The sequence below is a fragment of the Rhinichthys klamathensis genome, unplaced genomic scaffold (genome assembly GCF_029890125.1).
Source record: "Rhinichthys klamathensis goyatoka isolate OS25496 unplaced genomic scaffold, OSU_Roscu_1.1 h1tg000436l_1, whole genome shotgun sequence".
Taxonomy (NCBI): Eukaryota; Metazoa; Chordata; class Actinopteri; order Cypriniformes; family Leuciscidae; genus Rhinichthys; species Rhinichthys klamathensis.
Window position 1 is genome coordinate 231,553 of NW_026606932.1, and position 26,085 is coordinate 257,637.

The 26,085-nt window shown below is 41.8% G+C and overlaps 1 protein-coding gene across 3 annotated transcripts; it reads right to left on the bottom strand.

Moving 5' to 3' along the window:
- Positions 1–789: 789 nt before the first annotated feature.
- iqsec3b (IQ motif and Sec7 domain ArfGEF 3b) lies at positions 790–24,858 on the bottom strand. 3 transcript variants are annotated; one of them, XM_056235977.1, is made up of 15 exons: positions 24,158–24,858; positions 21,642–21,716; positions 18,477–18,594; positions 17,933–18,241; positions 16,909–17,564; positions 8,985–9,146; positions 8,121–8,243; positions 7,788–7,954; positions 6,802–6,941; positions 5,269–5,394; positions 5,085–5,184; positions 4,513–4,671; positions 3,636–3,725; positions 3,514–3,554; positions 790–1,325 (listed from the first exon to the last, which is right to left on the bottom strand). In XM_056235977.1, exons 1-15 carry the CDS (start codon positions 24,619–24,621, stop codon positions 912–914), a joined length of 3,144 nt encoding a protein of 1,047 aa, XP_056091952.1. In that variant the 5' UTR covers positions 24,622–24,858; the 3' UTR covers positions 790–911. The 3 variants fall into 3 exon arrangements, with proteins under 3 accessions (XP_056091952.1, XP_056091953.1, XP_056091954.1); XM_056235978.1 differs by having other exon boundaries at positions 1,144–1,308; XM_056235979.1 differs by having other exon boundaries at positions 1,146–1,266.
- Between the last annotated feature and the right edge of the window lie 1,227 nt (positions 24,859–26,085).

Here is a 26,085-nt window from a genome sequence, read left to right on the forward strand (position 1 = left end):
TCTTTAAGTCCATGAGGACCCAACTATTCTAAGAATAGCTTCTTTTGAGCGATCAGAGCCTAACAGTTCGGACCGGGTTGCTTGTGCTATTTTGTGTCTTCAAAAAAAGAGTGTACATGATAGTTTAGTTTTCAAAGCAATAGTTCACATAAATTTTAACATTCCATCAATATTTATTCACCCTGATGTTGCTTTAAAATCCATATGCTGTTTTTTTTTTTTTCAAGGAACACAAAAAGTGAATTTTTGAAGAAATTGTATAGCTTGTTTCATTGCAATGATAGTTCATTGAAAAAAAAAATGCTTTTGTTAATTGAAATGGAGCTGAAATAAAATAAACATATTAGATGAAAAACTTAAAAAGTTTAAACAAACATTAGAAGTGGTGCCTTGCCAACCAACTGAAATAAAATATTTGTATTATAAATATTTATTATAAATTTCAAATATTTTTGTTGAAGTGCTAAAATGACTAAAACTAAATTAAAGCAAAATAGAAATAAAAAATTTAAAAGCACATAACATAATTACTAAAATAAAAAAAAATAAAAAAAAATGTATATACCAATAAATACTATAATAGTATATAAATAATACAAAATAATACTGGACAGTAGACACTTCATAAACTGCCAAATATGTCTTTCCAGTTAATTTGTCTAAAGTGCATTTAAATGTGCCAGTGAAAGTCATTTTAGAATTGCAGTGGAGATTTTCAATGAATACGAACATAAATTTTGGTCTTGGACACACAAAGCTCACTTATGGCTTCAGAAGACTTGGAATATATATTTATATATGTTAGCAGCATGATTTGGAACGACATGTGGGTGATTAAATAAAGACAGAATGTTCAATTTAGGGGGTTTGTCCTTTCAACAGGTATAAACTCATCTCTGAGTGTGTGTCATTCAGACTAGGCTGCGTGTCCCGCTGGAGTACCTGCGTTGGCTCAGCAGGTGGCGTGGTGGTGGAGGGGTCGGGGGGCAAAACTGATGCGGGTGATGATAAGGAGGCGGCGGGGGAGGGAGGGGTGGCTGCTGCTGCTGCTTGCCCCCCTCCCGTGACCTAGTCGGCGTGGACACAGCCGATTGGATGAGGCGGTGGGCGGGGTTGTGGCTGAGGAACGCCTCCACGTGGCCACGCCCGGCGGCATCCATGACGATCACCTTGACGATCTGCTGGCACTGGATCAGGGTGTCTGGGGAGATGGTGAGGGTGGAGCCAGGGGCGGGGCTAGGCAGGACGGCCAGGTGTTGCTGAGCGCTGGGTGGGGCCAGAGGAGAGCTGAGTTGGTATGTTTGGAGCCTGTTGTGAATTGACACCTAGTTTAGAAACAGCCAGAAGCAGGAAGCGTTATCAGCCTGGCCTGCTGCACTCTCACGGCCCTCTGGTGCGGATCACACGACGAGGCCATGCCACAGAGCATGCAGGCGGCAGAACGTGACACAACTACGTACATGCAGCGCAGTCGAAGTGGGTGAAAGCAGGGCAAGACTTCCTACTTGAACTGCCGGGATTTGGATAATTAACTGCTATCTTATGCATTTCCTTTTATTATCGCGCTGCTAATCAGACTGTTATATTTTTATCCGTCTGTAAGAAGCATTAAAGTGCCCCTGGAGGGCCTAGACGCTTGGCAGCGAGGGTCTTTATTGCATGCTGGATAATTTGCACCTTGTCTTGACAGACCTTGTGTGCGTGTGTGTATGTTATGTGCCGTGCGAGGCATCTCGTGAAAGCAAACTCATGTAGCCTGTCGGTCCACCCTAACCACTGCTCATTCCTTTTCGTTTCGGCTCTTTTTAATGAAGTATTTGAATTTTAATGAGTTCCAGTGCGAGAGCTCCAGTTTAGGCTGTGGGCCCTATCATACACCCGGCGCAATGCCAGGCACGACGCAAGTGTTTTTTGCTAGTTTCAGCCCGATGCAGTTATCATTTTCACGTCCTGCGCAACATTGTTTAAATAGCAAATGTGCCCATTTGTGTGCTGGTATGAAAACGAGGTGTGTTCAGGCGCATTGTTGGTGCGTTAGTATTTTGAGACAACTGAAATAGACTGCGCCATTGACCAACAAAAACCTGGTCTAAAGTCAATGGCGCAGTTTTTTTGTTGTTATTTAAAGGGCGCATTAGTAATATGCGTCTATAGGCGGGTCCAACACACACATACACTCTGCTTATTACACACACAGGGACGCGCAACAGCACACAAACTAGCCAAATATTAAAAATAAAAGGATTACAATGTAAAAGATTAATAATGTGTACATAAAGATATGGTGGAATCCGGCTTGTCCAGTATATGGTCTGATTGCACGCTTTAACCTCGCGCACAAGCTGATCCGTTTCCTCTCTGGAGAAGCGTTCAGTTTTTCCGCTGGCAAATTCCGCCATGTAAATAGTGAATCCGCCATGGCGCGAACGCTACTGGCTTTTAAAGGTAATGGGAAATTACACTCTGATTGGTTTATTGCACGTTACGCCCAAAAAACACCCATTACTCATTAAGAGAATAGAGACAACCCTTTTAGACCTTGCGCCGGGCGCGACGACCATTTTCCCCGTCGTTAAACTAGCAAAAGTGCACTTGTGCCGTGTGCTTTAGACTATGCGCTTAGATCGTTAAAATAGGGCCCTGTATGTGTGAATGCGCTTATCAGTGCGTCTTATTTGAATACACTATCGACATCATTTCCACTTATGGACTGGCATAAAGATTTTTAAGTTGAAAGAATTTCACCCCACAACAACAGCAGCTGTAGTGAGAAGCCATAGATTAGAGATCACGACGAGGGGCAGTGGGTGGTGTTTTCTGAGGGGCGGCAGTGCTGTTATTGCTCTGCTCGAGTGGTGTGTGATTGCAGTGAAGACACCGAGGGCGGGCGTCTCCATTCTGACAGGGACAGAGTGAGCTCAGGGGTCAAAGGGCAGGGAGTGGGGGCCAGTGGGGAGGTTATCTCTGATTCTGCAAGGAGATAGTGATGTTAACTACAATACATGCTGTCGTCACCACCTAAAAAAGTTTGGAAACACCCTAGGTTTAAAAATGGGACAATATCAGCATAAAAATACTCAACATTTTTGGTGTAAATGCATTGGCGTATTATGCAATTATCATTGAAGACAATAATAATAATTTTCTTCTTGATTGCACATCTTTTTAGCTTCACTGATTGATTGACAGAGCAACAGATCAATCAGAACACAGTTTGAAGATGCTTTATAAACTGCGCTAGTACGGTATTTTTCTATGCTTTGAATTCATTGATTTTTTTAAATACATTTCCATAGTTATATACTGTATAGACATATATTTATATATTTCCATAGTCCCTTGCAACTTAATCATTGCAAAGTCATCACTAAAAATAATACAGATTTATGCTGATATTATCCAAAAGCCCACTTTGCCTAGGGGTCCAAAATTTTGGAGGACACTATAAATACATGCACACAGAATCGGAACATAATTTGCACTGCGCTCACACCACGATATACTGATACAAACCTCTACTGTGTTGCTTCCTGTTTTCTCATAAAAATCATCTCCTGCAAGCCATACAAATACACAAGACATGAAAAATAGTCTTATTTTTGTGTGTGTAAGTGTGTGTGTGTGTGTGTGTGTACCTGAAGCAGAACTAGGTCCAGCGTGGATGTCTAGTTGTGTGCCGTTCTTGTTAGTTTGATTTCTCACAACCTGTTGTCTTTCTAGTTCCCCTGAGAACCACATGCATAATTCACTTTAATGTTGGCCACAACCATAGCATTCAAACCACAGAGGAATGTAGAGAATTCATTTTTATTCAAGCTAACATTTAGATAATGAATTAAAATTATTTTATTATTTATAGTGCTAATAAACAACACTGTTCTATTACATACAGCATAGCCCACACATACAGCCTATACACAATAATGTACTATAAATAATGATGCTATTCTAAAGTGTATTAACTTGAAAAAGCACAAAACTCTTAATAATAAAGATTCTTTATTGACATCGATGGTTTCCGTGAAGAACTTTTACCATCCATGGAACCTTTCCATTGCACAACGTTCTTTATAGTGGAAAGGTTCTTCAGATTATTTAAATATTCTTTGCACTAAAAAAATGGTTCTATTATGAATTTTTCTCCGAAAGGTTCTCTGGGGAACCCAAAATGGTTTGCTTGCATTGCTGCAAAACCTTCTTTTGAACTCTTTATTTTTAAGAGTGAATAGACCAAAGCTTTTCTGAAGCAAATGTGAGTGACGTTTGCCTGTGCAAAACTCTCCACTAAGATTGTTAAACATGTTGCTATGTGATTGCTAGGTGGTTTCTTACTGTTCCCTGGATTTGAGCTTTTCAATGTAGATCTATGGGATGTGTTTTAGACAAAACATGGACGTCCAGAAACACAGATTTTCTTTAATGTAGAATTTAACAAATGTGACTATCACTAAGCTAAAGCATGTGAACATGAGTAAATGAGCAAAATGAGCAGTAACATGCAAAGACACTCACACTCAATCCGAATTTGTTCCATCTCTGCCACCTCTGCGATGCTCTCTCTCAGGTCCTCTACAAACTTGAGCAGCTCCTCTGAGCTCTGAGAACAGAAACTCACCACCTGCTTCTTCTCCGACGAGAACGGAGACAATATCGTGATTCCATGAGGGTAATCTGTGATGGGGAAAACACGCTGTGTATCACACATCTGATACTCCAAGTATTGAGTAAGGTCCTGCTTTGAGGATTTGTGAATTTTCCTGTTTTTATCATTTAAAAAAAAGAAAGAAATGTATCCATCTGAATTAGGTTACAAATGAACAAAATGGTACTTCAAAGACAAAATTCAGAAGCAACTGAATTATATAAAAAGTGATATAAAGGGTTATTTATTTATTGTAATGTTTTTCAATATTTAGACATTTTAGATATTTTTTTTTTTACATACAAGTCCATGGTAGGACTACCCCCTGTAGTACTTTCATGGTCAACTATAACGGTAACATACTTTTTACTGTATTTATAAATACAGTAAAATAGTAACATTATACAACTTTTAACTGTTTTGTGTGTGCTTGTGTTCTTACACTCATTCTCAAACAGATGGAATTGCATTCCCAGTAAACCCATGGCCTTGCAGAACGTGTATGTTGCGGCACTCTTCTTCTTAGGGCATAGTTTTAGGATCTAACATCATAAAAAAAGATTTAGTTTATTTTCGGTTGTTTGTTTGTACATGTGCGAATATGCTTTCATCTGTGTGTCTCTTACCACTATCAGGTCATTGAAGAGGAACACCTCTCTCTGATGTGAAGCCTGTTTCTGCGGTTTATTTACATCGGTGACCTCATAGAGTCGACTGCAGCACACCAGCCTACGGTGAGGAACTGACAGTATCTGAGGAAGAAAGAGAGAGATCAAATATCGGGTGAATTCAATTCCGAAGGTACAGCTTCCGTCAGCACAGGAAATGAAAAGAGGGATTTCTGATGCTGCATGGGCTGATGAAAGAAATGAATATTTCATATGGAGGTACAGTGTTTTGCTGCGCTGTCATGTGGAATCTAAAATTACAGTGCCAAACTAATGAGCAGTTTCAGTCTCAACTCTCAAGTTTCCTTTTTTATACCCGTTTTTATAAACTGATTCACTCACCTGTTAGCATACAGAGGTGGGAAAGATAATGACTAGAAGCTGTAATGTGAATTTAACTGGCTGATGCTTTGGGCAAAGTTTATTTTTACTTCATCATGTTAATCAAACTTCAGACTTGCAAAAGTGTTTGGGGTCATATAAGTTAAAAATAAGATCAAATTTAAGTTTCAGACTTGTAAATGAAACCCATGTTGTTCACCTTCCCTATTTTTCCCTATTTTTCTTATGCAGAACCAGGTTCATTTACATAAAGAAAAAATTATGCACCTTTTCCGTTAATAACGCAAAACATACAAAGCGACCAGTGTAGTTTGATTACAGAACAAATCACTCTTTACTGAGCTGGTTCTTTTTAGTGAATAAAAAACATACAGGACAACCAGTGTATTCCACTTAACAAACACATGTTTTTTATGAGCCGTTTCTTTTCAGTGAATTAAAAAACATACAGTGTAGCACAACCAGCATAGTCTGAATCCTGAACAAATGAGTTTTTTTAGTGAATCAAACGCATATATCACATATGAACAGATATATTTAAAAAATATATTCCTCAAATTTTTTATGGTTTAATCAAACTAATGCCAAATGATGATTGATATATATATATATATATATATATATATCTCAATCATCATTTGGCAATAACAATTTCATCATTGTTTTTCCTAAATATTTGCTCTTTAAAATGGTTAAGAAGGATCCCTGGACATAAACGTTGCTGGACAAGTTCAATACCTAGTGTGTTAGGGTTTGTTCAAATCACTTACACTACTACAGGGGTGTCCTGTAGTCCTGCTCCTGGAGGGCCACTGTCCTGCAGAGTTCAGCTCCAACCCCTATTAAATACACCTGATCCAACTAATCAAGGTATTCAGGCATTCTAGAAACTTCCAGGCAGGTGTTTTGGGGCAAGCTGGAGATAAATCTCTGCAGGACGTCGGCCCTCCGCTGCGCTAGATGAGTGATAGTAATGGCAATGATTGGCTCAGCAAGACCCACAGTAAAGTTGAGGAGACAGTTTGGTCAGCTATCTCACTGTCTCTAATCACCTTTTCAAATCTGTAACTGGTACAAACCGAACCAAAAGGTGATGCACTTTTCACTTATACATGACCTTTTTGGTTAATTGGTAGAGAACTGACTCACCGTCTTCATTCCAAGAATGCTTTGCTCCACCCTGGTAACGTAGGTCACATGGTCCTCATTGGAGCGCAGCTCCCTCTGCTGAATCCGCTCGTAAATCCCGGCTAGCATCTCCCGTGGAATGTCTGCCCCATCGTCCACTCCTGAAGGGAAATTTATTTATTTATACTTTTTTTTTTATATCATAATGCAAAAGTAAAAAATATAGTTTAAAGGGATAGTTCACCCAAAAATGTTCACCTCAAGTTGTTCCAAACCTGTATGGGTTTTTTTTCTTCTGATCAACACAAAAGAAGATATTTTGAAGAATGTTGGTAACCAAACAGTTGATAGATAAAAAAAATACTGTGGCTACTGTCAACTGTCTGGTTACAAACATTCTTTAAAATATCTTCCTTTCTGTTCAACAGAAGAAAGAAACTCGTACAGGTTTGGAACAACATGAGGGCAGACCTTTTGGGTGAACTATCCCTTTAAGGCAGGAAAAACTGTATAGCCTGTGTAATAGGAATAAATCTTTTGTTAAAAAGGACCACGGCATATAGAAAAGCAGAAGTGTCACTGTGTAATTTTAAGTGACTTATTGCTGTTTAAATTGAGGATTTATTTGGCTCTGTGGAAAAGTCCTATTATAAACTGGAGCTTGACTAATAACAAGCTGATTTCGTTCCAGTCCCCATGCCTTTACATTCACTTTAAAGAAGAGCTCTCTTATACTGTATGTGTTTGCAGGAAGTAGGGAACAGATCAAAAATGATTTGATCAGAGATCAGGAATCTGCCCAAGACACACACACACACACACACACTGCCTACACTCTTAGGAGATAATCAAAGTGACTCTTTTGATATGAAAAAAAAAAAAGCTAATTTAAACATGGAGATTGAAAGCTGATTAAAATCGGCAAGATTTAAAATCAAATATTTAATCTCTGACCTCAAAACACCAACAAGCTCTGGTTTTAATTAACAAAGCACACATAAACACACCTCGAAGGTTGCGTATGAAGTCTTCCAGCAGCATCTTGCGCTCTGGTTTTATGTTAGGACTGTACATGTCTGTGTTCAGCAGCACGATGGCAAAGGCCAGGATGAAGATGGTGTCGGGGTTATGAAACTGTTGCACCACGTCAGGGTTACACATACAATATCTCTGACTGAAAGAAGGAACAACAGATGACACAGGAAGGCGCATTATAGTAAATGTACCGCACCCAGTAAAAGCTGTGGATAAAATTGCCATAGTTAATCTGAAAAATTGCATGTGTATTTAAGAAATGACTCTTTAAATTACTGGTGTGTGTGTGTGTGTGTGATTCTCACCTGAATGCTTCAATGAGTCTCTCGACTTTTTGAGCTTCTCCTTGCACTCGCACGTGAGCCTGAAACTTCCTCAGAGCTTCATCCAGCTCCAGCATTGAAAAATCCATCTCATCCACCACACAGCTGAGAAAGAGAGATAGAGGCCACATAAACCTCATAAATGTACTCTGTTTGAATTAAGAGCCCAATTTATGAAGCTCCAGCACTGTAAGAAATGAAAATGTGCCGTTATTACCTTCAGTGGTTGGTTCTTAAATTATAACCCCCAATCCTGAATATGCAGTAATATTCATGCGCTGGTTAATGCCGTTTTATTAACTCTAATCGTAATGTTTCCCTTTCAAAACAAGAATATAATTTCATAGTTCGTTAATTAATATTATAGTTTCATATTATTTATTAACAAAATATTTTTTGTTTAGATTTTCAATTTATTGCCAATGACAATTCTGACCTTTTTTGCATAATCTTGTCAATCCCTTGCATCATTTTATTTCTATATAGTATATTTGTACATAGTTTTGGTCTATTTTGTACATATGTTATTCATCTATTATGCATTGTGAATATGAATATATCTTGTTGCTGTTCCAGTGCACTGGAAGCTTCTTTTATCACCAAGACAAACATACTGTAAACATACTGTACTTGGCAATAAATCTCATTCTGATTCTGATTCTTTTTTCAGTTTAAAATTTTTCAAATAATTTATATAGATGGGGGGATATAGATAGATATAGGGCTTATATAGATGTTTTACAGGATTTAGGACTAAAAATTTGCCTCATCAGACAGATCGTCGGCAAAATTACTATGATACATAGAAAACTATAGTGCATAAAAGTTTATGAAGACATAACTCACTCTAACACATCTCTGTTGAACTGCCTTTTGCTGTTACCCAGGAACTCTCCAATCATCTGTCGGCTCAAACCCTTCCTCTGCAACAGGAAGTGGGCCACACCAATGGCGGTATCCGGAATAAAGCCCCTGGATATCAAGAACTGGATGCCTTTGTCTGGATTTCTGCAGGAAGATCAAGAAAGATGTAGATGAGTACTAACAAAGGATTTTTCTTTTTCTAAAGAAAGCTAGAGCTAACACTTTATAATAACTATCATTTAGACAATTAGCTAACATTATATTATTTAATGCTAATTATGATATAATATACCTTGATGTACATTTAATATACATTTTTAATATTTATACTTAAATGGACACTACCTGTTTACCCATTTTTTAATGAAGTTTCCACAAAAATATTACAAACAAAAATTGTTTTCAACATTGATGATAATAAGAAATGTTTCTTGAGCATCAAATCATCATATTAGAATGATTTCTGAAGGATAATGATACCAGTGGCGGCCAGTGCATTTCACACTAGGCCTTCAGTGGTGTCCTACTTTTAATAGTGTAGCAGCGCACAGACTCTCTATAATTGTTGTGAAATTGCTGTTTTATTTTTTTATATTTTGCACCGGCAGTTATAGGGTTAATGCGGTGAGTTCGGTAAAAGGCCGGGTACTAGAGAGAAACGAGCGAGTGAGTTCGGCTTGTTCGTTAGTGTACAGTGGTTCTTGCGTTCCGATTATAAGTTCTGAAACGGAGCCTCCCTTGTCTTGTCCTTCAAGGGTTACAATAGTCCCTTGTCTGACGTTACAATAGTATGAATGTTTACTATTAAGTTGAATGTAAAATTAAGTTTCGATCATAAATTTCCAAGAAAAATTAGGAAGAAAATCATATTCACCACGGGAACCCCGGGGGCAAAAAAGCATTATACATTACTCACCGAAACTACTGATCAATTTATACAAAATCCATCCTAATTTCTTTCCTCAAAAAGACTTAAATTAAGGTTGTACAGGTTATTTTGATTCTGAAGGCCTCAAGGCAGATTTATTTGACCCTGGCAACACATGATGGCTGAAATATAATTAGATAAAAGCTCTAACATAAACATATACTACTGGAAGCAGCGCAACCAAGAGAAAAGCTATGAAATTAAGAGAATGGACTATTTGGGAATAATTTAATACTCATTCATGGAAAAATTCTGATAGTGTTTAGGCCAGCAGAGAAGGCCTTGCTGGACTACTGAATGGACACTTTGAATGGACACCAGTGAAAACGTACTCGGTTACTAACGTAACCTCGGTTCTCTCTAGAAGAGGGAACGAGTACTGCGTAATATCTTACGCTTGGGGAAAACCTCTTTTCCACGAGATATTGGAGCCAAAAAAAATCTCCTTTATTTTGAATTAATGTAAAACGCGTTGCGGCAGCATACAGACATAGGCAAAGGCGGCTTGCGTGCCTATTGGCTGTCCTGCGGCAACTGCAGCAGCCTATCAAGGGAGGCCCTTTGGTGATGGTCCAATGGGGGCACTTCGCGCCCACTGCGTCACCTTACCGCCGAAGTAGGCGTGGCCTAGCCCTATAAATATAGCTCGATGGGCTGATATCACTGGTTTTTCACCGCCGAAGCGAACCAGAGCGTGTTGCAGGCATGGCAAGATACGCAGTACTCGTTCCCTCTTCTAGAGAGAACCGAGGTTACGTTAGTAACCGAGTACGTTCTCTTACGAGAGGTTCTCTCGTACTGCGTAATATCTTACGCTAGGGGAACACAGTGTAAAACTCCGTGCGTGCTGGGATCCAACTCCAAAGTCCCAAGGGCAAGTGCCCGGGGCTCATATAGTGCACAATCACCAGGGACTCACAGAGAGTCTGAGAAGAGAGGCTAACAGCGTCATTCCCAATAAGCTAGCATCCAAAGGGAGCTAATCACTATTGCAGTGTTTCACACAGTCAGGGTGAAAACAATCGGCCTGAACTGTGTAACAGTATGGGTCTTACTTTTGCCCACGGGGTAATTTTATCGGTCAGCGAGCAGTGCTCTAGCGATTTTAGTATTCTGCGCCGAAGCAGCGGGGCAGACAGTACTTTTATTTTATACTGATAGTAGTTTAGCCTGTAAGGCGGGAACCTCTAGGTTATAAAACCTTATAAATGTAGATGGGGAGGCCCAGCCTGCCGCCATACAGATATCTTGTAAGGTAATCCCGCTAGACCAAGCCCACGACGAGGCCATGCCTCTTGTGGAGTGCGCTCTAACACCTAAAGGGCATTTAAGGCCTTTCGACGTGTATGCCAGCGCTATGGTGTCAACTATCCATCTGGATAGGCTCTGTTTCGACGCGGCTAGTCCCTTAGCACGGCCGCTGAACGAAATGAAAAGCTGCTCAGTCTGTCTGAAAACGGACGAGCGAGACACATAAGCTCTTAATGCTCTGACTGGGCAAAGGAAGCTCGCGTCCATCTCCTCATTATAAACCGGCAGGGCGGACAGGGAAATAACCTGGGCCCTGAACGGTGTGTTGAGGGATTTAGGCACATATCCGTGTCTTGGTTTGAGTATGACTTTCGAGTCATTTGGCCCAAATTCCAAACACGTCACACTCACTGAGAGCGCTTGCAAATCCCCTATGCGCTTCACTGAAGCGAGAGCCATGAGAAACACTCTTGAATGACAGGTGTTTCATGTCCGACAGATGGATCGGCTCAAACGGGGCACCTTTCATGGCTTCCAGAACCGTGGAAAGGTCCCACATGGGGATTGAGGGGGGTCTGGGAGTATTTAGTCTCTTGGCTCCATTTAGGAAGCAGATGACCAGATCATTTTTCCCAAGTGGCTGGCCAGTCGTGGGTTTTGTAAACGCAGCTATGGCCACCACATAAACTTTGAGCGTGGATGGGGTTCTACCCTTATCCAGCAGCTCCTGAAGGAAGGAAAGCACTTCCATAATCCCGCAGTCTGGGGGTGAAAAGCCTCGGGCTCTGCACCAGCCAGCAAACACTGACCATTTCGAGGCATAGAGTCGTCTAGTAGACGGTGCCCTAGCCTGCGTGATCGTGTTTAATACTCCCTCTGGGAGGTTTGCGGGTACCCGTTGATGGCCCATGCATGCAGGGACCACAGCTCCGGGCAAGGATGCCAAATCAAGCCCTTGGCCTAAGAGAGGAGGTCTTTCCTCGTCGGTATTGGCCATGGGGCGGTGCTCGTCAGCTGCATCAGGACTGGGAACCAAGCTTGGTTCGTCCAGAGCGGAGCCACAAGGAGCACTGAGCATCCGTTTTCCCTGATTCGTTCCAGCACCCGAGGCAGGAGCGAAACTGGGGGAAAATCATAGAGTGGGCAGCGGGGCCATACGTGGGCCAACGCATCCCTGCTCTTGGAGAAAATCTTCGGACAGTGAGCGTTCTCTCAGGACGCAAATAGGTCTACCTGCGCTCTGCCAAATGTCTCCCACAGCAGAAGGACCGTCTGCGGGTGCAGAGACCATTCTCCTGCTGGAACAATGTTTCTGGACAGACTGTCTGGCCCCAAATTCAGGCGAACAGGCACATGTGCTGCTCTCAGTGAGCGCAGATTGTGCTGAGCCCAGACCAGGAGGCGTTCCATCAGCCTGGAAAGGTTTCGGGATCTGACGGGATCCGCCCTGGTGATTTATGTAGGCTACGAACGACATGTTGTCCGAGCGGACTAAGACGTGGTATCCTTTTATTCGGGGACAAAAACGCCTCAGCGCATTGTCGACTGCCATCATTTCCAGACAGTTTATGTGTAGGAGCTTCTCTCGTTCTGACCACAGGCCAAAGAACGGTCTGCCCTCGTGCAGCGCTCCCCATCCCGAGGTGGAGGCGTCCGTGGACACCCCCTGCACACCTGAGGAAGTCCCCAGGCTTACACCTGACTGGTACCAGTCGGTCGCTCTCCAAGGTATCAGAGCTGTGACGCATTTCTGATCGACCTTGAGGCGAAACAGACCGAAGGCCCAAGCTTGAGGCGGTACTCGTGCTATTAGCCATAACTGCAGTGGGTGCATGCAAAGCAGACCCAGCTGGAGTACTGATGATGCTGAGGCCATGAGACCCAGCATTTTCTGAAACCTCTTGAGCGGGACTATAGTGCCGCAGCAGAAGGATTTCGTGATGCGCTGAATGTTCAGTCTGCGCTCTGGCGACAGTCGCGCTGTTCTAGACAGCGAGTTCAGTTCTGTGCCCAGGAAGGATATTTCCTGACTGGGAGACAGCGAACATTTCGCCCAATTGACTGTGAGACCCAGATTCTCGAGGTGCTCGAGTAATATGGTCCTGTGTTCTATGAGCTCTGAATGAGATTGAGCTAGAATCAGCCAATCGTCCAAGTAGTTCAAAACTCGCATGCCCCGAAGTCTCAGGGGTGCAAGAGCCGCGTCCATGCACATTGTAAATGTACGGGGTGCAAGAGACAGGCCGAACGTTAGGACTGTGTATTGACATGCCTGGCCCTCGAAGGCGAATCTCAAGAATCGCCTGTGACGTAACGCTACTTGTATCTGGAAGTAGGCGTCCTTCAGATCTATTGATAAACCAGTCCCCTTGGCGAATTTGCGCGAGGATTTTCCTGGTTGTGAGCATTCTGAACTGGCATTTCATAAGCACTTTGTTCAGCTGTCTTAGATCTAGAATGGGTCTGAGACCCCCGTCTTTTTTCGGTACCAGAAAATATCTGCTGTACTGACCCCCTTCGCTCTGAGCTTGAGATAAAGGCTCTATTGCCCCTTTGCTCAATAGTGTCGCTATTTCGGCTCGAAGTAGATGGGCTACTTCAGTTTTTACCGTAGATTCGACGCGCGGCGTGTAGCGGCGGGGGCGTCGAGCGAACTGTGGCGAATAGCCTCTTTTTATAGTGTTCAGCACCCATTCTGATACCCCGGGAAGCTGTGCCCACGCGTTTGCATGAATAGCTAGGGGTAGAATGAGATCCGGGCTCTGGTCGCGACATAGTGGCGACAAGGGAGCTCTGGTGTGCTGTAACGTAAACACTGTGCTTGCAGTGACTGAGGCGGGGGCGCGCCGATCGCGGCGGGCAGCCTGGCCGCGCTCGTTTCCCTTATAGCAGTTTGCTGAGAGAGAGCGAGTGGGGCTTAACATGTCTGTGAGTGAATGTGGGCGCGGGACAGCGGGCACATTTACTGCACTGAAAACACCATCGGCCAGAGCTGACTGTATGTGTGTTGGTTTCGTTTTTACAGAAACCATGGGTGTGTAGTGTTTGTGGGCACTGAGTCGTGGGCACGTTCACTACATTTAATGCACAATTGACAATTGAGTCGATTTTATTTGTGCGAGCCCTGCACTGTGGCGGGCTGTGTTTGTGTGTAGAAATTAACACTGGGCTGTGTTCGGCGAGACTAAATTTTATCTGCTGCGAGAGCCGGGATCGAACATGGATCTCTCGCGCGAAGGCTTTTGGTTCCGCCACTGAGCCACAGGGGGAAACAATATTAGCTTGAGTTTGTTTGCAGGCTTGCGTGTTATACAACAGGCTCATTGCTGCAATATTGACATTTTCAGCCGCTCAAATTAAGAGGAGCTGAGAAATGTTTGACAAATGGAGATTGGTCCGGCCTAGGCGGGACTAAAACACACTCTTTCCTCATTTCGCCGGTGACGCATGCCCGAGGGGCGGGGGCGGGGTAGCTTTCTAATAACGTAAAGAAAGCTAGCCGCGGTTTTGATGCTGGCCAGTTTCCCTGACGACTCGCGGACAGAAGGGGGGGGAGATCCACAGAGCTCGCCCAATCCTCACTGTCCGACGCCAGGATAGAGCAGCTGGCCTTCTCTACAGATGCAGCTATCTCGTCGTCATTAATGGCGGATGCGGCGGCCGTTATCCGTCAGTGAGCGACTCGGGTGAAGCTGGTGAAGCTGGCGGGCGAACCGGCGAGCTTTCACGGGCTGGAGAAGGCTCGGGGACCCGCTGAGTACGGCGCTTTTACGGTGCGGCACTACAGCGGGCGGAAATGCAGACTCGGAGAAAAAATGCCAGGCGAGTCCTCAGAGTCACCATGGCAACAGCTCGCAATGATGGTAGCGAGCGCAAGAGCTGCATGATCCTTACCCAGGAGGGAAACGCAGATGAAATGGCGGTCCTCGTCGCTGAGTGCGGCTCGGCACGAGCCACAGGAACAAAGCATCTTTAAAGTTTAAAGAGAGAGAGTGTGATTCGCGACGGCGAGCACACACTTTGCAGAGTGTAAAGGATATAGACGCCGGATAGCGTAGCAGGACGGCGACTGAAGGCGGCGAGATGAAGGCCAGCGACTTCAGATGCCGAGGCTCGTCCCGCAGAAAGGCTTTGTCAACAGCGCGGCTTCTCACTCCGGATCCAGCGATGCGTGAGCTTCGCTGAAGAGATGAAAAATCAGTGATATCAGCCCATCGAGCTATATTTATAGGGCTAGGCCACGCCTACTTCGGCGGGAAGGTGACGCAGTGGGCACGAAGCGCCCCCATTGGACCGTCACCAAAGGGCCTCTCTTGATAGGCTGCTGCAGTTGCCACAGGACAGCCAATAGGCACGCAAGCCGCCTTTGCCTATGTCTGTATGCTGCCGCAACGCGTTTTACATTAATTCAAAATGAAGGAGATTTTTTTTGGCTCCAATATCTCGTGGAAAAGAGGTTTTCCCCTAGCGTAAGATATTACGCAGTACGAGAGAACCTCTCGTGAGAGTACTTCTGTTTTATCTGCGCTATTGCATTGAGATGTTAATTTATAATAATACTGATATTTCCTTCTCAGTCTTTCTTTGTATTTTTCTGTTTCTTGTTTTCTTTAGCATCAGACTCCGAGATGACATCACTGTAACGTGCATTATTTCCACCACTCCGAACATCTTCTCAGGTCACATCCGACCTTATACTGGCAAACGCACACACACACACACACACACACACGTGCATCACCCCAAACATGCTACGTTGCCCTTACTCATTGTGAGTGAATAGCTGAAAACAATAAAATTCCTGCATACAGAAACCAGAAACCTTTGACAGAAACCTTGTAAAAAACAACATTGTCCCTTGGTCACATAGCCTGAGTAAAACCGTGAGTGTAGATCACCTGGTTACCATGGCAGCCGTGGCACTACTCACGTCAAGCATGTCAAAGTGAATCTGATCTGAGATTTCAATTGAGTGCTGATGCACTCTGAATCCTCTGAGGATTGGCTTTATTCTCTCTCTCTCTCTCTCTCTCTCTCTCTCTCTCTCTGTGTGTGTGTGTGTGTGTGTGTGTGTGTCTGAAAGAGCTACACACACAAAATGGAGCAGAGAAAGAGCTTCACAATCACCCCTGAGGGAGTGTAATATAGTTTTCTTGAGTACGTGTGTATGTATACATGTGCAAGTGTGTGTGTATTTGTCAGTGTGTATCAGCAGGCATAATGAAAATGCATTCAACTCTTTAGTCATGGGCAAACTGACACGGCAAACAAAAGCTCTTTTGTGAAATCATATTTTTATTTACAGCAAATGTACCCGCCAATAAATTCTACTGTTTTTAAATTAGATTTAGTGGGTCTTACCATCTGGCTAAAGTGCACATCACTATGACTGTTGCTCATATTTTGGATTAGTATTTGGAACAAATCTATCAAATGTTTGTTTGTTCGCAAGGCTTATAAACCTTTAAACTGTAAACTTTTTTCCCCCAAAACTTTCAAATAAGACTTTGAAAAGCCAAAATTTAAAATTTACTATGAAAATCTTTGCTTTTCTAGTTAAATATTATAGTTATATGAATTTATATGAATTACTAAAATAACACTGACTTTTTGTAGGTTTTACTGTCTTTGAGGGGATATCTGAGCCTTACAAACAGCAAAACCAGTAACACACACCAAAAAAAGCCACTTTAAATGGAAAGATTTATCTTTAACCTTTGTACTCACACATTGAAGAGGTTGAGTCCAATACGGTAAAGGCGTTTGCGTGCGATATCCGTCGACAGCGTCCCGCAGGGTGTGTCCTGGCAGTGTGGGCGGGGCAGAGACAGAACCATCGTCTCGCACGCTGATGTCGAGGTGCTGCTGCTACTGACAGGCTCTGAGCTGTTTTCCGCTGTCTCGGGTGCAATCTGATTGGTCTGTTTCCTCTCCAGGCCTGCCCCTGCTTCCGATCCGGTTGGCTGTTGGTTCTCTTTCTCTTCCTCGCTAGGAGGCGGAGGTGGAAACTCAGGCATCTCCGTGGCTGACGATGCCGACTGGCCTGCGATCTTTCCCCCCGTTTGGGCTTCAGAGCCGGTCTCCTTGGATATGCCGTTACCAAGGGAAACTGACTCCAGCATGGAGGAGGAGGAGAGGCGAAAGTTGTGGTTATCAATTTGAACAGTCACATCCCTGAAAGCCATCATGAGTTTACTGGCGCTGCGGGGTATGGTCTCCCCACAGCCCCCCGGTGGGGCCTCCTGTAGGGTATTGGGGTCCATCAGGAGCCCCTCGGGATGGGATCCAGAGGGAGGGGCCACAGAGGACTTCTCTCCTTCCCCGTCTCGAATAGAACTCCAGCCGCTCAAAGCCTCGTCAATAGACCGTGCTAATGTCTGAACCTGGCAGGGAGAATAGAATAGAATGGAATGGAATGGAATAGAACACATTTGAATAAAATAGAACAGAATACAACATATTTGAATTTAATGAAGTAAAACTGAATATAATAGAACCTAATACAACAGAATAGAAAGACATTTGAATTGAAGACAACGAAATACAATAGAATAGAATGGAACAGAATACAATAGAACAGAATACAACAAAACAAAAGTACAGAGGAGAAAGTACAAATGCAATAGAATCAAACAATAAAATAGCATGAATAGAACAGAATAGTATGTGTACTTGAACTACAGTTAATAGTCTGAACTGATTGCACAGAATTCATGCTGTATCATCATGTGTGCTAATATTGTAACTGTACCTGTTCAGTGAATGTGTCCTCCAGGTGTGTGAGTGTGGTTGTTGTGGCCACCGGCAGTGACGTGGAGTGTGTGAGCGGGATGCCCATGAGTGAGCATCCTTCCATCAGCGCCCGTTCAGCAGAGAAACTTTCCCTCTGCACCCGGACCCTGCGCACTGACATACGCCGCGGGATCCCACTCTCCAGAACTGAGTTACGGATCTTCTGGAAGTTCTTGCTGAGCTGGTACTGGCGAAACGCCATCTGAATCTTACAGGCCGCACGCCGGGAAATCAAAGGACCACCGTACTTTTGCTCCAGTTCCTCTATCTATAGATAGATAGATAGATAGATAGATAGATAGATAGATAGATAGATAGATAGATAGATAGATAGATAGATAGATAGATAGATAGATAGATAGATAGATAGATAGATAGATAGATAGATAGATAGATAGATAGATAGATAGATAGAAAATTAATTATTAACTCAAATTGATCTCTAACTTAATATCTCTAACAGTCAGTTTCACATGCACAGATGCCTGTCCGTTGGGGCTTACCTGTTTTTGTTTGAGATCAGGGGAGAGCTCATATTCTGGAGGATGTGAGCAGGGCGGCACGTCAGGCTGACCGTCTTTTTTCTCATCTCTCTGTTCCTCTCCTGCAGCAGGAATCGAGCTGAGGATTCGAATGACACAAGTGAGAAGTGGCTGACCCAGATTTGCTGTCTTTTAATCTAGACTGTTCAGAACCCAGTGCGCATTCAGGACTAATTAACTCTGCTTAATTACTACATGCAGGGTTTCACGGGTTTCAAATTCAACGCAGTCTTCATGGGAAATGAGGTAATCAAGTGACGGTTTTAGATCATCGTTTAATTATCAGAAACTGTACATTGAATGGAATAGCAAAATTTGAATTGCAATAAAATAAAATTCAGTTTTGTATTTTAAACTATTCATTGAATACATTTTATTTTATTTAAATTGTATATTTCTGCAAAAAAAATTTTTTTTTAACAATGTATAGGTTATAAATCCCCAAAACCAAAGACTGAATCAAACCAAATCTCAAAGGTTAACAGCACTCTCTACACTATCTTACATAAGCCCATACATGACAAAGCCATTTTCCTCTCATGTTGAGCTCATGAAAAGCATCTCTGAGTGGAAAGCGGATGTTTAAATCATGAGAGATGTCACACAGTACGTTTCTTCTGCTTAACAACACAGCTCAACCCCATTTCCATTTTCTCTAGGTTCTCTCTCTCAGTGTAGACACGGGTTTACAACACACACACAAGCACACTGCAGACCGCATTCACTGTCAGCACATTAGCTGCTACCCTGGAGTAAAGGCCACTTAAGCTCTGTAAGCACTCATACACGAGGGGCAGAGAGCAGGGGTTTCCATCTTTCATGCACCAAGTGCTGTTTGCCTCTGAGGAACGAGAACAAATGCAGCAGAACCTTAAACGAGAGGGAGAACAGACACCGATCCACATGGTCGGTACAGAACATTAAGTTTCTACACGATTGATCTGAGGACCCAATCTGAAATGTGATATCAGTCCTTATGTGAGAGAACGTACGAAGTGATGCAGGTAGCAAAGAGTTTGATGTCATCTCCTGTGATATGACTCGAATAAATATGCTTTCTCTTTCAAGCTGTTTAAAAAACAGATTGAGCATGACCACAAGTTTCGACATCAAGCAGAAACCCAGGCTGTCGATTCCTGCAAATAAGAGGTGAGAAGCTAATGCATACTTATATTTTCGCTTTTTTTTTTCTTTTTTTTTGCATTTGGAGAAAATTAAAGCTGCTCTCTGCGGTTCATCAATAATAACTTCATTACTGGTGCTTGCTCAGGCTTAGGGTTTGTGATTTAAACAAACTTCTAACCCTAAACATTAAACTTTAGTTTACCACTGAACCTGGTCACGTCCCAAAACTACATAGAAACATGCTACAAAAATGTAGCAAAGTGCCAACAACAAGTTTTGAACACCCAAGCATGTTTCCTCCTCAACACTGTAATTCATGTAATTTCTTGTAAAAATGCTAATGTACAAACAATCCTTAACTATAGGCTATGTTACCTTATTATATACACGCACACTGACAGAAAAAAAATATCTGTAGAAAAATGGAATAATGTCTTTTGAGAAAAGTTTCAACCCTGAAACACAAAACAATGCAACAGGCCTATGTAACTCAAAATATAGGTAAAACAGAAAAAACAATACGAAAAATTGCTTCATATTAACACTGGGCCTCACATTTGGCTGTATCTTTTCTTTCTTAGAGTGCAGTGAAAAATTGTAGATGGTTTAATATGACATTATATATACAGTGTGTGTGTATTTTACTGTAAAATACTGTCAAATGTATGTTTTTTTAGAAGTAAAAAATATGAAATACCATAATTTACAGTGGAAAACAGAAAGGAAATACAAACAGTAATATTTTCTAAAAGTCCCTACGTGACATCACATATAATTGTATTTTTTTGTGTTTTGTGTTGTTTTGTTACATTTTCTGTTATTTAGTTAATGTGTTTAATGCATTATTGTGGTGTCGTGTGTTACCCTGATGGTGTTTTGTTTTCCTATATATGAATATTGGCCATGTTTTATGGACAGGCTACTTATAAAGAACTTTCTAATAAACCTCCTGTATTATTACGGTAATTATCAGTACATTTGAAAGGTAAAAAGCATTTTAAGTAGATTGATATATTAACATCATATCACTTAATGAAATATACAATTATAAGAAATGATACAGCCATCCCATAATACCGCCATCACAGTATGTTTTACGGTGAATTTATGGCTACCACATCAGCCAGTTTTTTTTTTTCTGTAAAGTTAAAAGTACATTTTTAGACTTTAGTACGAGAAACAAAATGCACTTCGATGATGTGCTTATCTTGGTTTCAACCATTATTGGCACAAAATGTAAATATATTTTCTACAGAAATAAAGCTGTTCAAACATTGGAAAAAATTATTCAGACTTTTCTGTTAGGGTAAAAAAAAAGGGTAATTTCTGCCTTATCAGTTTGCTAAAAAAGGTGATAATTTCTACAAATTTGGACACAAAAGTATAGGTTTTCTGTTGTTTGGAACTGATTGTGTTCACAGTTATTATGTATTGTTTTTATTAAGAATAGCTTTTAAACCTTGGTTTTGTTGGCAGCATAAAATATGCAGTCAACAAAGCTCAGGTTTGAAGTTCCCAAAATAGTGCAGAGCTGCCACATTCACACATGCACATCACACACACACACACAGCCTTTCTCTCCACCTGAGTGACGGTGCTTATCCATGCCGAGAGTTTTCCAGTCTATCAGACAAAGGACGGACCAGGGTTAAACTACACCTGCAGCATGCACTAACTCTCTTTCTCTCTCACACACACACACACACACACACACACACACACACACACACACACACACACACACACACTCACATACATTCAGTTGGCTTGAATCCTATTACCCAGAATGCCTCAGGCCAAGAGATCCGGGACCGCAAACAGAAAACCACTACCATTTAAAAGATGGAATACTAAACCAATGCAGACAGCTATGGCAAACAAGTATATTCACACTCTCCTTACTGCTTAATTCTTACTGTTGCTCATATTGCACATTTTGCTTGCCATGTAGAAACTGTAACTCTCTTCTGATTGGCTTGTTACAGAAGGTGTCATCCTCACCTGGAGCAGGTTTTGGAATCTCCTTCTGGGGCCTCTGGTGCTGGACAGCAGAACTGGTGCAAGACGGTCTGACTCCTGAAAATGTTCAAATCCACATTACGGCAATTAATACTATTCTTTACATGTCATTTCATTTGTCTTCCTCAAGCACTTATATTAGCTTAGTGTGATGATACTGAACTAGTTTTGTTTCAGAATCCAGATTATTGGGCCTTAAAGGAGTAGTTCACTTTAAAATGAAAATTAGCCCATGATTTACTCACCCTCAAGCCATCCTAGGTGTATATGACTTTCTTCTTTCAGACTTCTTTCTTGTAGCAACACCCTGACGCTTCCGAGCTTTATAATGGCAGTGGATATATTCATATTTAAAACGTTGTAAAGTAAAATAACTATAGCTTCCAGCCAAACGACGAAAGTAGCGTAGTGCGTCATGGCGTAGCGTAAATATCAGCAGTACGTCGCATTACTCTCTTAAGTTGCGCTTTACACTTAAGTCGAATTCGTTTGTCCGGAAGCTAGTTATTTTACTTTATAAAGTTTTAAATATTAATATTTTTCATACACAAACTCATCGCTTTGCTTCAGAAGGCCTTTATGAACCCCCCGGAGCCGTGTGGAGTTCTTTTATAATAGATGAATGCACTTTTTTGAGCTTCAAACTGATGGTTGCAATCCACTGCCATTATAAAGCTCGGAAGCGGCAGGTTGTTTATTAATATAACTCTGATTGTATTCGTCTGAAAGAAGAAAGTCATATACACCTAGGATGGCTTGAGGGTTGAGTAAATCATGGGCTAATTTTCTCCTTTAAGAAAATGTATGCATTTGGTAAACTCTTTCATACTCTTCTACTTAAGCTACAGGAAATAGCAACCAAAATGACAGCCAGACATTCACTGCAGAAAACAAATTCTACTTGGCTAAAACCATGCCCTTGATGCAAGTGAGCCTGTATTTAATGTAGTCTGAGTCATATTTCCTTTTACTTTACAAATGGTTATTTGCTCTTCCAGGTGTCTACAACTCTATCAGAACAGACCTGCAGTTGAGAACCAGCCTTCTTGATGCTAATCAACATACTTAAATGAATTTCGAAATGAAATGTTCACAAAGCAAGGGTATATAAATGGCTGCTCACAATTCTTTCGGAATCCCCAACTCCTTCCTGTTTTCTGTTTCTGTGAGTCTTGTTTGAGCCCTCCATTGTTGACAGCACATCAAATATGTTTACTTCTCACTCGAGCAAAACATGAGAATGTGAAGTGCTATTAATATAATCACATTTGCATATCACTTCCTTACACTCCTGCTATTGTGGTTATTATGCAATATGCATTATTAATGCAATATTCTGTTGTGCATGTAAAATTCCCAGCTGCTTTCTTGGTTTTTAAAAAAAAGTGCAACGCTACATTTTTGTTCCACGGAAGAAAGAAAATGACATGAGGGTTAGTAAATGATGGCAGAATGTTGTCTATCGCAAACAGTCCATCTTCAGTCGCTAAAAAAGATGCAGCAGTCTCAAAATATACCTGTCATAACCAGAAACGCTGATGATAGCGATGTGAGATTAACTTTAATGAGGTGCGTGCATGAGCATAATTCGGCCTTAAAACTCATTTGCAATGAGTCTCACACTTCCAGATCAACTAAATGTATGCTGTCATAAACGCACAGCAAGGTAACATACTTTCAGACTCAAGACTAAGTGTTTTTTACCCTAAAGGAAACGATAATGCTACAATTAAACAAATCAGGGCAGAATGTATCATTCCAGTTTTGCTCAAGGGGTTAACACACACACACACACACACAGGGAATACTCTACAAATGCAGCGTGAGATGTGCACTGAAGCAGATGAGCAGCCGTAATAGATGAGACACACACACACACACACACTCAGTCTCTCAATCTTTCTCTCTCTTACTGTGGATTAGATTCCAGCTGGCAGATCAAATTCACATACACTATGGGAATGTCACTTAAAGCCTCACTTGATGCATAAATCTGTGTGTGCGCGCATGTAGATCCCTGGCAATAAAGTGTTTTTAAGTGCTTTTTAAAATGCATTCTTGCAGCAAAATAATGAGGTGCATTAAAAACCTCTTTCTTGAGACCTTTTGCCCTGGAAAGAGTGAATGTACTGAACTAATGCTGACCTATAATCGTTTTTCTTCCATTTTAGAGTGTGTGGTTATTTCAAGACTGGACATAGCAGTGCAAACACACACACACACACACACACACAGACTCTCTCGCATGCATATAATAACTCATTACACACCCACATGATCTTAAAAACAGCACGCTGAAAGGTTTTATAAATGCAAATCATCATTCGTTTTATGATCTCTGAATTATTGATGTGCAATTTCATATTCACTGTGGCCTGCATAGTGAAATTCCTCTGTTATGTAATCCTGTTGGCGCATCTAATCTGCCTCAACATCTCACCGATCTCGTGTTTTCCTAAAGAAAGAGTGATTTGAGAAACTGTGGTATGAGAACTCACTCAGATGTCCGTGGGAGTCCCACAGCTCGGCACAAGGTGGCAGGTGTCTGTGGGACCAGTGACCTACAGCAGGGGTTCTGAGCGTCATCATCATCTTCATCAGCAGAGTCCGGACTGGCATTGCTGGGTCCAGCAGGCACAAGCTGCATGTCCAGAGGGGAATGATGCTGCTGCTGCTGCTGCAGCTGCTGAGTTTGAACCGGGGGTGTCCCGGCTCTGCTGGTTCGGGGCAGGCTGGAGGTGCGGGGGGGCGGAGGCGGGTGATAGCGGGGAGGGTGCCGGTGATGGCTGCTGCTGGAGTCCCGGAGCTGCCGGTTCTCACCCGCTAGATCCTCCAGCCGGCGCTCGAGTATGTCTATCCGGTATCGCTGGGTTTGGATCAGACTCTGTTGATTCTGCACGATGGCGGTGAGCTCCTTCAGATAGAGCACCGCCTGCAGAGGGTTCTCCAGGAGGCTTGACATCCCGTGCGACGCTCCTCTTGAAAAAGCCGAGCAATAATGTGATCCAAGCAGGGCGTCTCGGTGTCAGTAGCCTCCCCCTGATGTATGGGTTGATATTTAAATGGCTGAACTGAGAGAGAGAGAGAAAGAGAGACAGTAAGAGCGCGAGACCCCCTCCTCCGCCTCCACATCCGTGTCCAGAGCGCGCATGAAGGGATGCGCGGAGTGTTGCTGATGCGAGGATGTCCAAGCACAGGATTGAAGGGGGCGTGGCCGGATTCGCGAGTGACGTCAGGGGGCACGCAATGAGGCGCAATAACAGTGGTTTATGGGTTTATTCAATTGAGTCTCAAAGCTAAATAATAGATATCGAGATTTACTTTGTTTATTAATTTCGTTTTTGATTATTCCCACAATTGATTCGGAATTGTTGTTAATAAAGAATCATCATTATTAACTGCCTCGACATGGCTCCGGTTTGTATCTTCTGTAAAAATTAACATCCCATGTAGGAAAATGTATATTTAAAATGCCTATGCCTAGAGTCTTATTTTATTGTTACACATTTAGATTTCTGTTGCTTAGTTACTAAATGAATGTTCTTTTTCTCCAGCAGAGTGCATTAACATGATTGTTGCTCACTAAAATAGGCCTAATACTATAAGCGTCAAGTCAAGTCATCTTCATTTATATAGCGCTTTTAACAATGGATTGTTTCAAAGCAGCTTTACAGAGATAAACATATAATTTAAGGTAACAGATTGTTTTGGTTTTATAGCGGTTCTTGAATAATGTTATTTCCAGCTAAAGTTAATTTTGATTGATTCACCTCCGTCGAAATGATCAGACTTTAAACGCGAACCTGTGATTAACGCTGACGGCGTTCACGTGCACATTCAGAATTGATTCTATAGTTATGTGCTTTTGAAAATATGTGCGCAGGTTTGTAATTCCATACAACCCATGCCTAAACAAACTACTTGTCTTGCTTATAAATTTTGATACAGAATTTTGTTTTGTCAATGCAAATAATAATAAAAATAGATAAAAATGTAAAAGGTAATGTGAACATCATAGCCTACCCAGTAGGCCTACTAGCTAATCTGAAACGTCCAAACGTCTTTCCAGTTTACTCCAACACCAAGTCAAGTGTTTATTGGTAGATGTTTATATTCTTTCATAATTATTTTAATATTCTTATGACCAACACAAAAGGTAGCCTACAGAAAAATACAAGAGGAATGCCTCGTGATAAAATGAGGAATGAACAATAATTGTTATAATAAATTATAAAATAATATTATCTAATAATTAACAATAAAACAAAGTTTAAAACATATAATGTCTTAGACATTAGAGTCATTATCATCATTTTAATAGCCTTTTAATAAACATTTTATTTAATCTCAACATACTGATAGTATACAGATTTTAAACTTTCAAATTTGCTTTGTTTTTATTATTTTATTATGCGTTTTTTCCCTG

Coding starts and splice junctions, on each gene's coding strand:
- iqsec3b (XM_056235977.1), bottom strand. CDS start 24,621: ATGTCAAGCCTCCTGGAGAACCCTCTGCAGGCGGTGCTCTATCTGAAG. Junction 17,565..17,932: donor AGGACACATTCACTGAACAG/GTACAGTTACAA, acceptor TCTCCCTGCCAG/GTTCAGACATTAGCACGGTC. Junction 3,555..3,635: donor TGGACCTAGTTCTGCTTCAG/GTACACACACAC, acceptor TATGGCTTGCAG/GAGATGATTTTTATGAGAAA.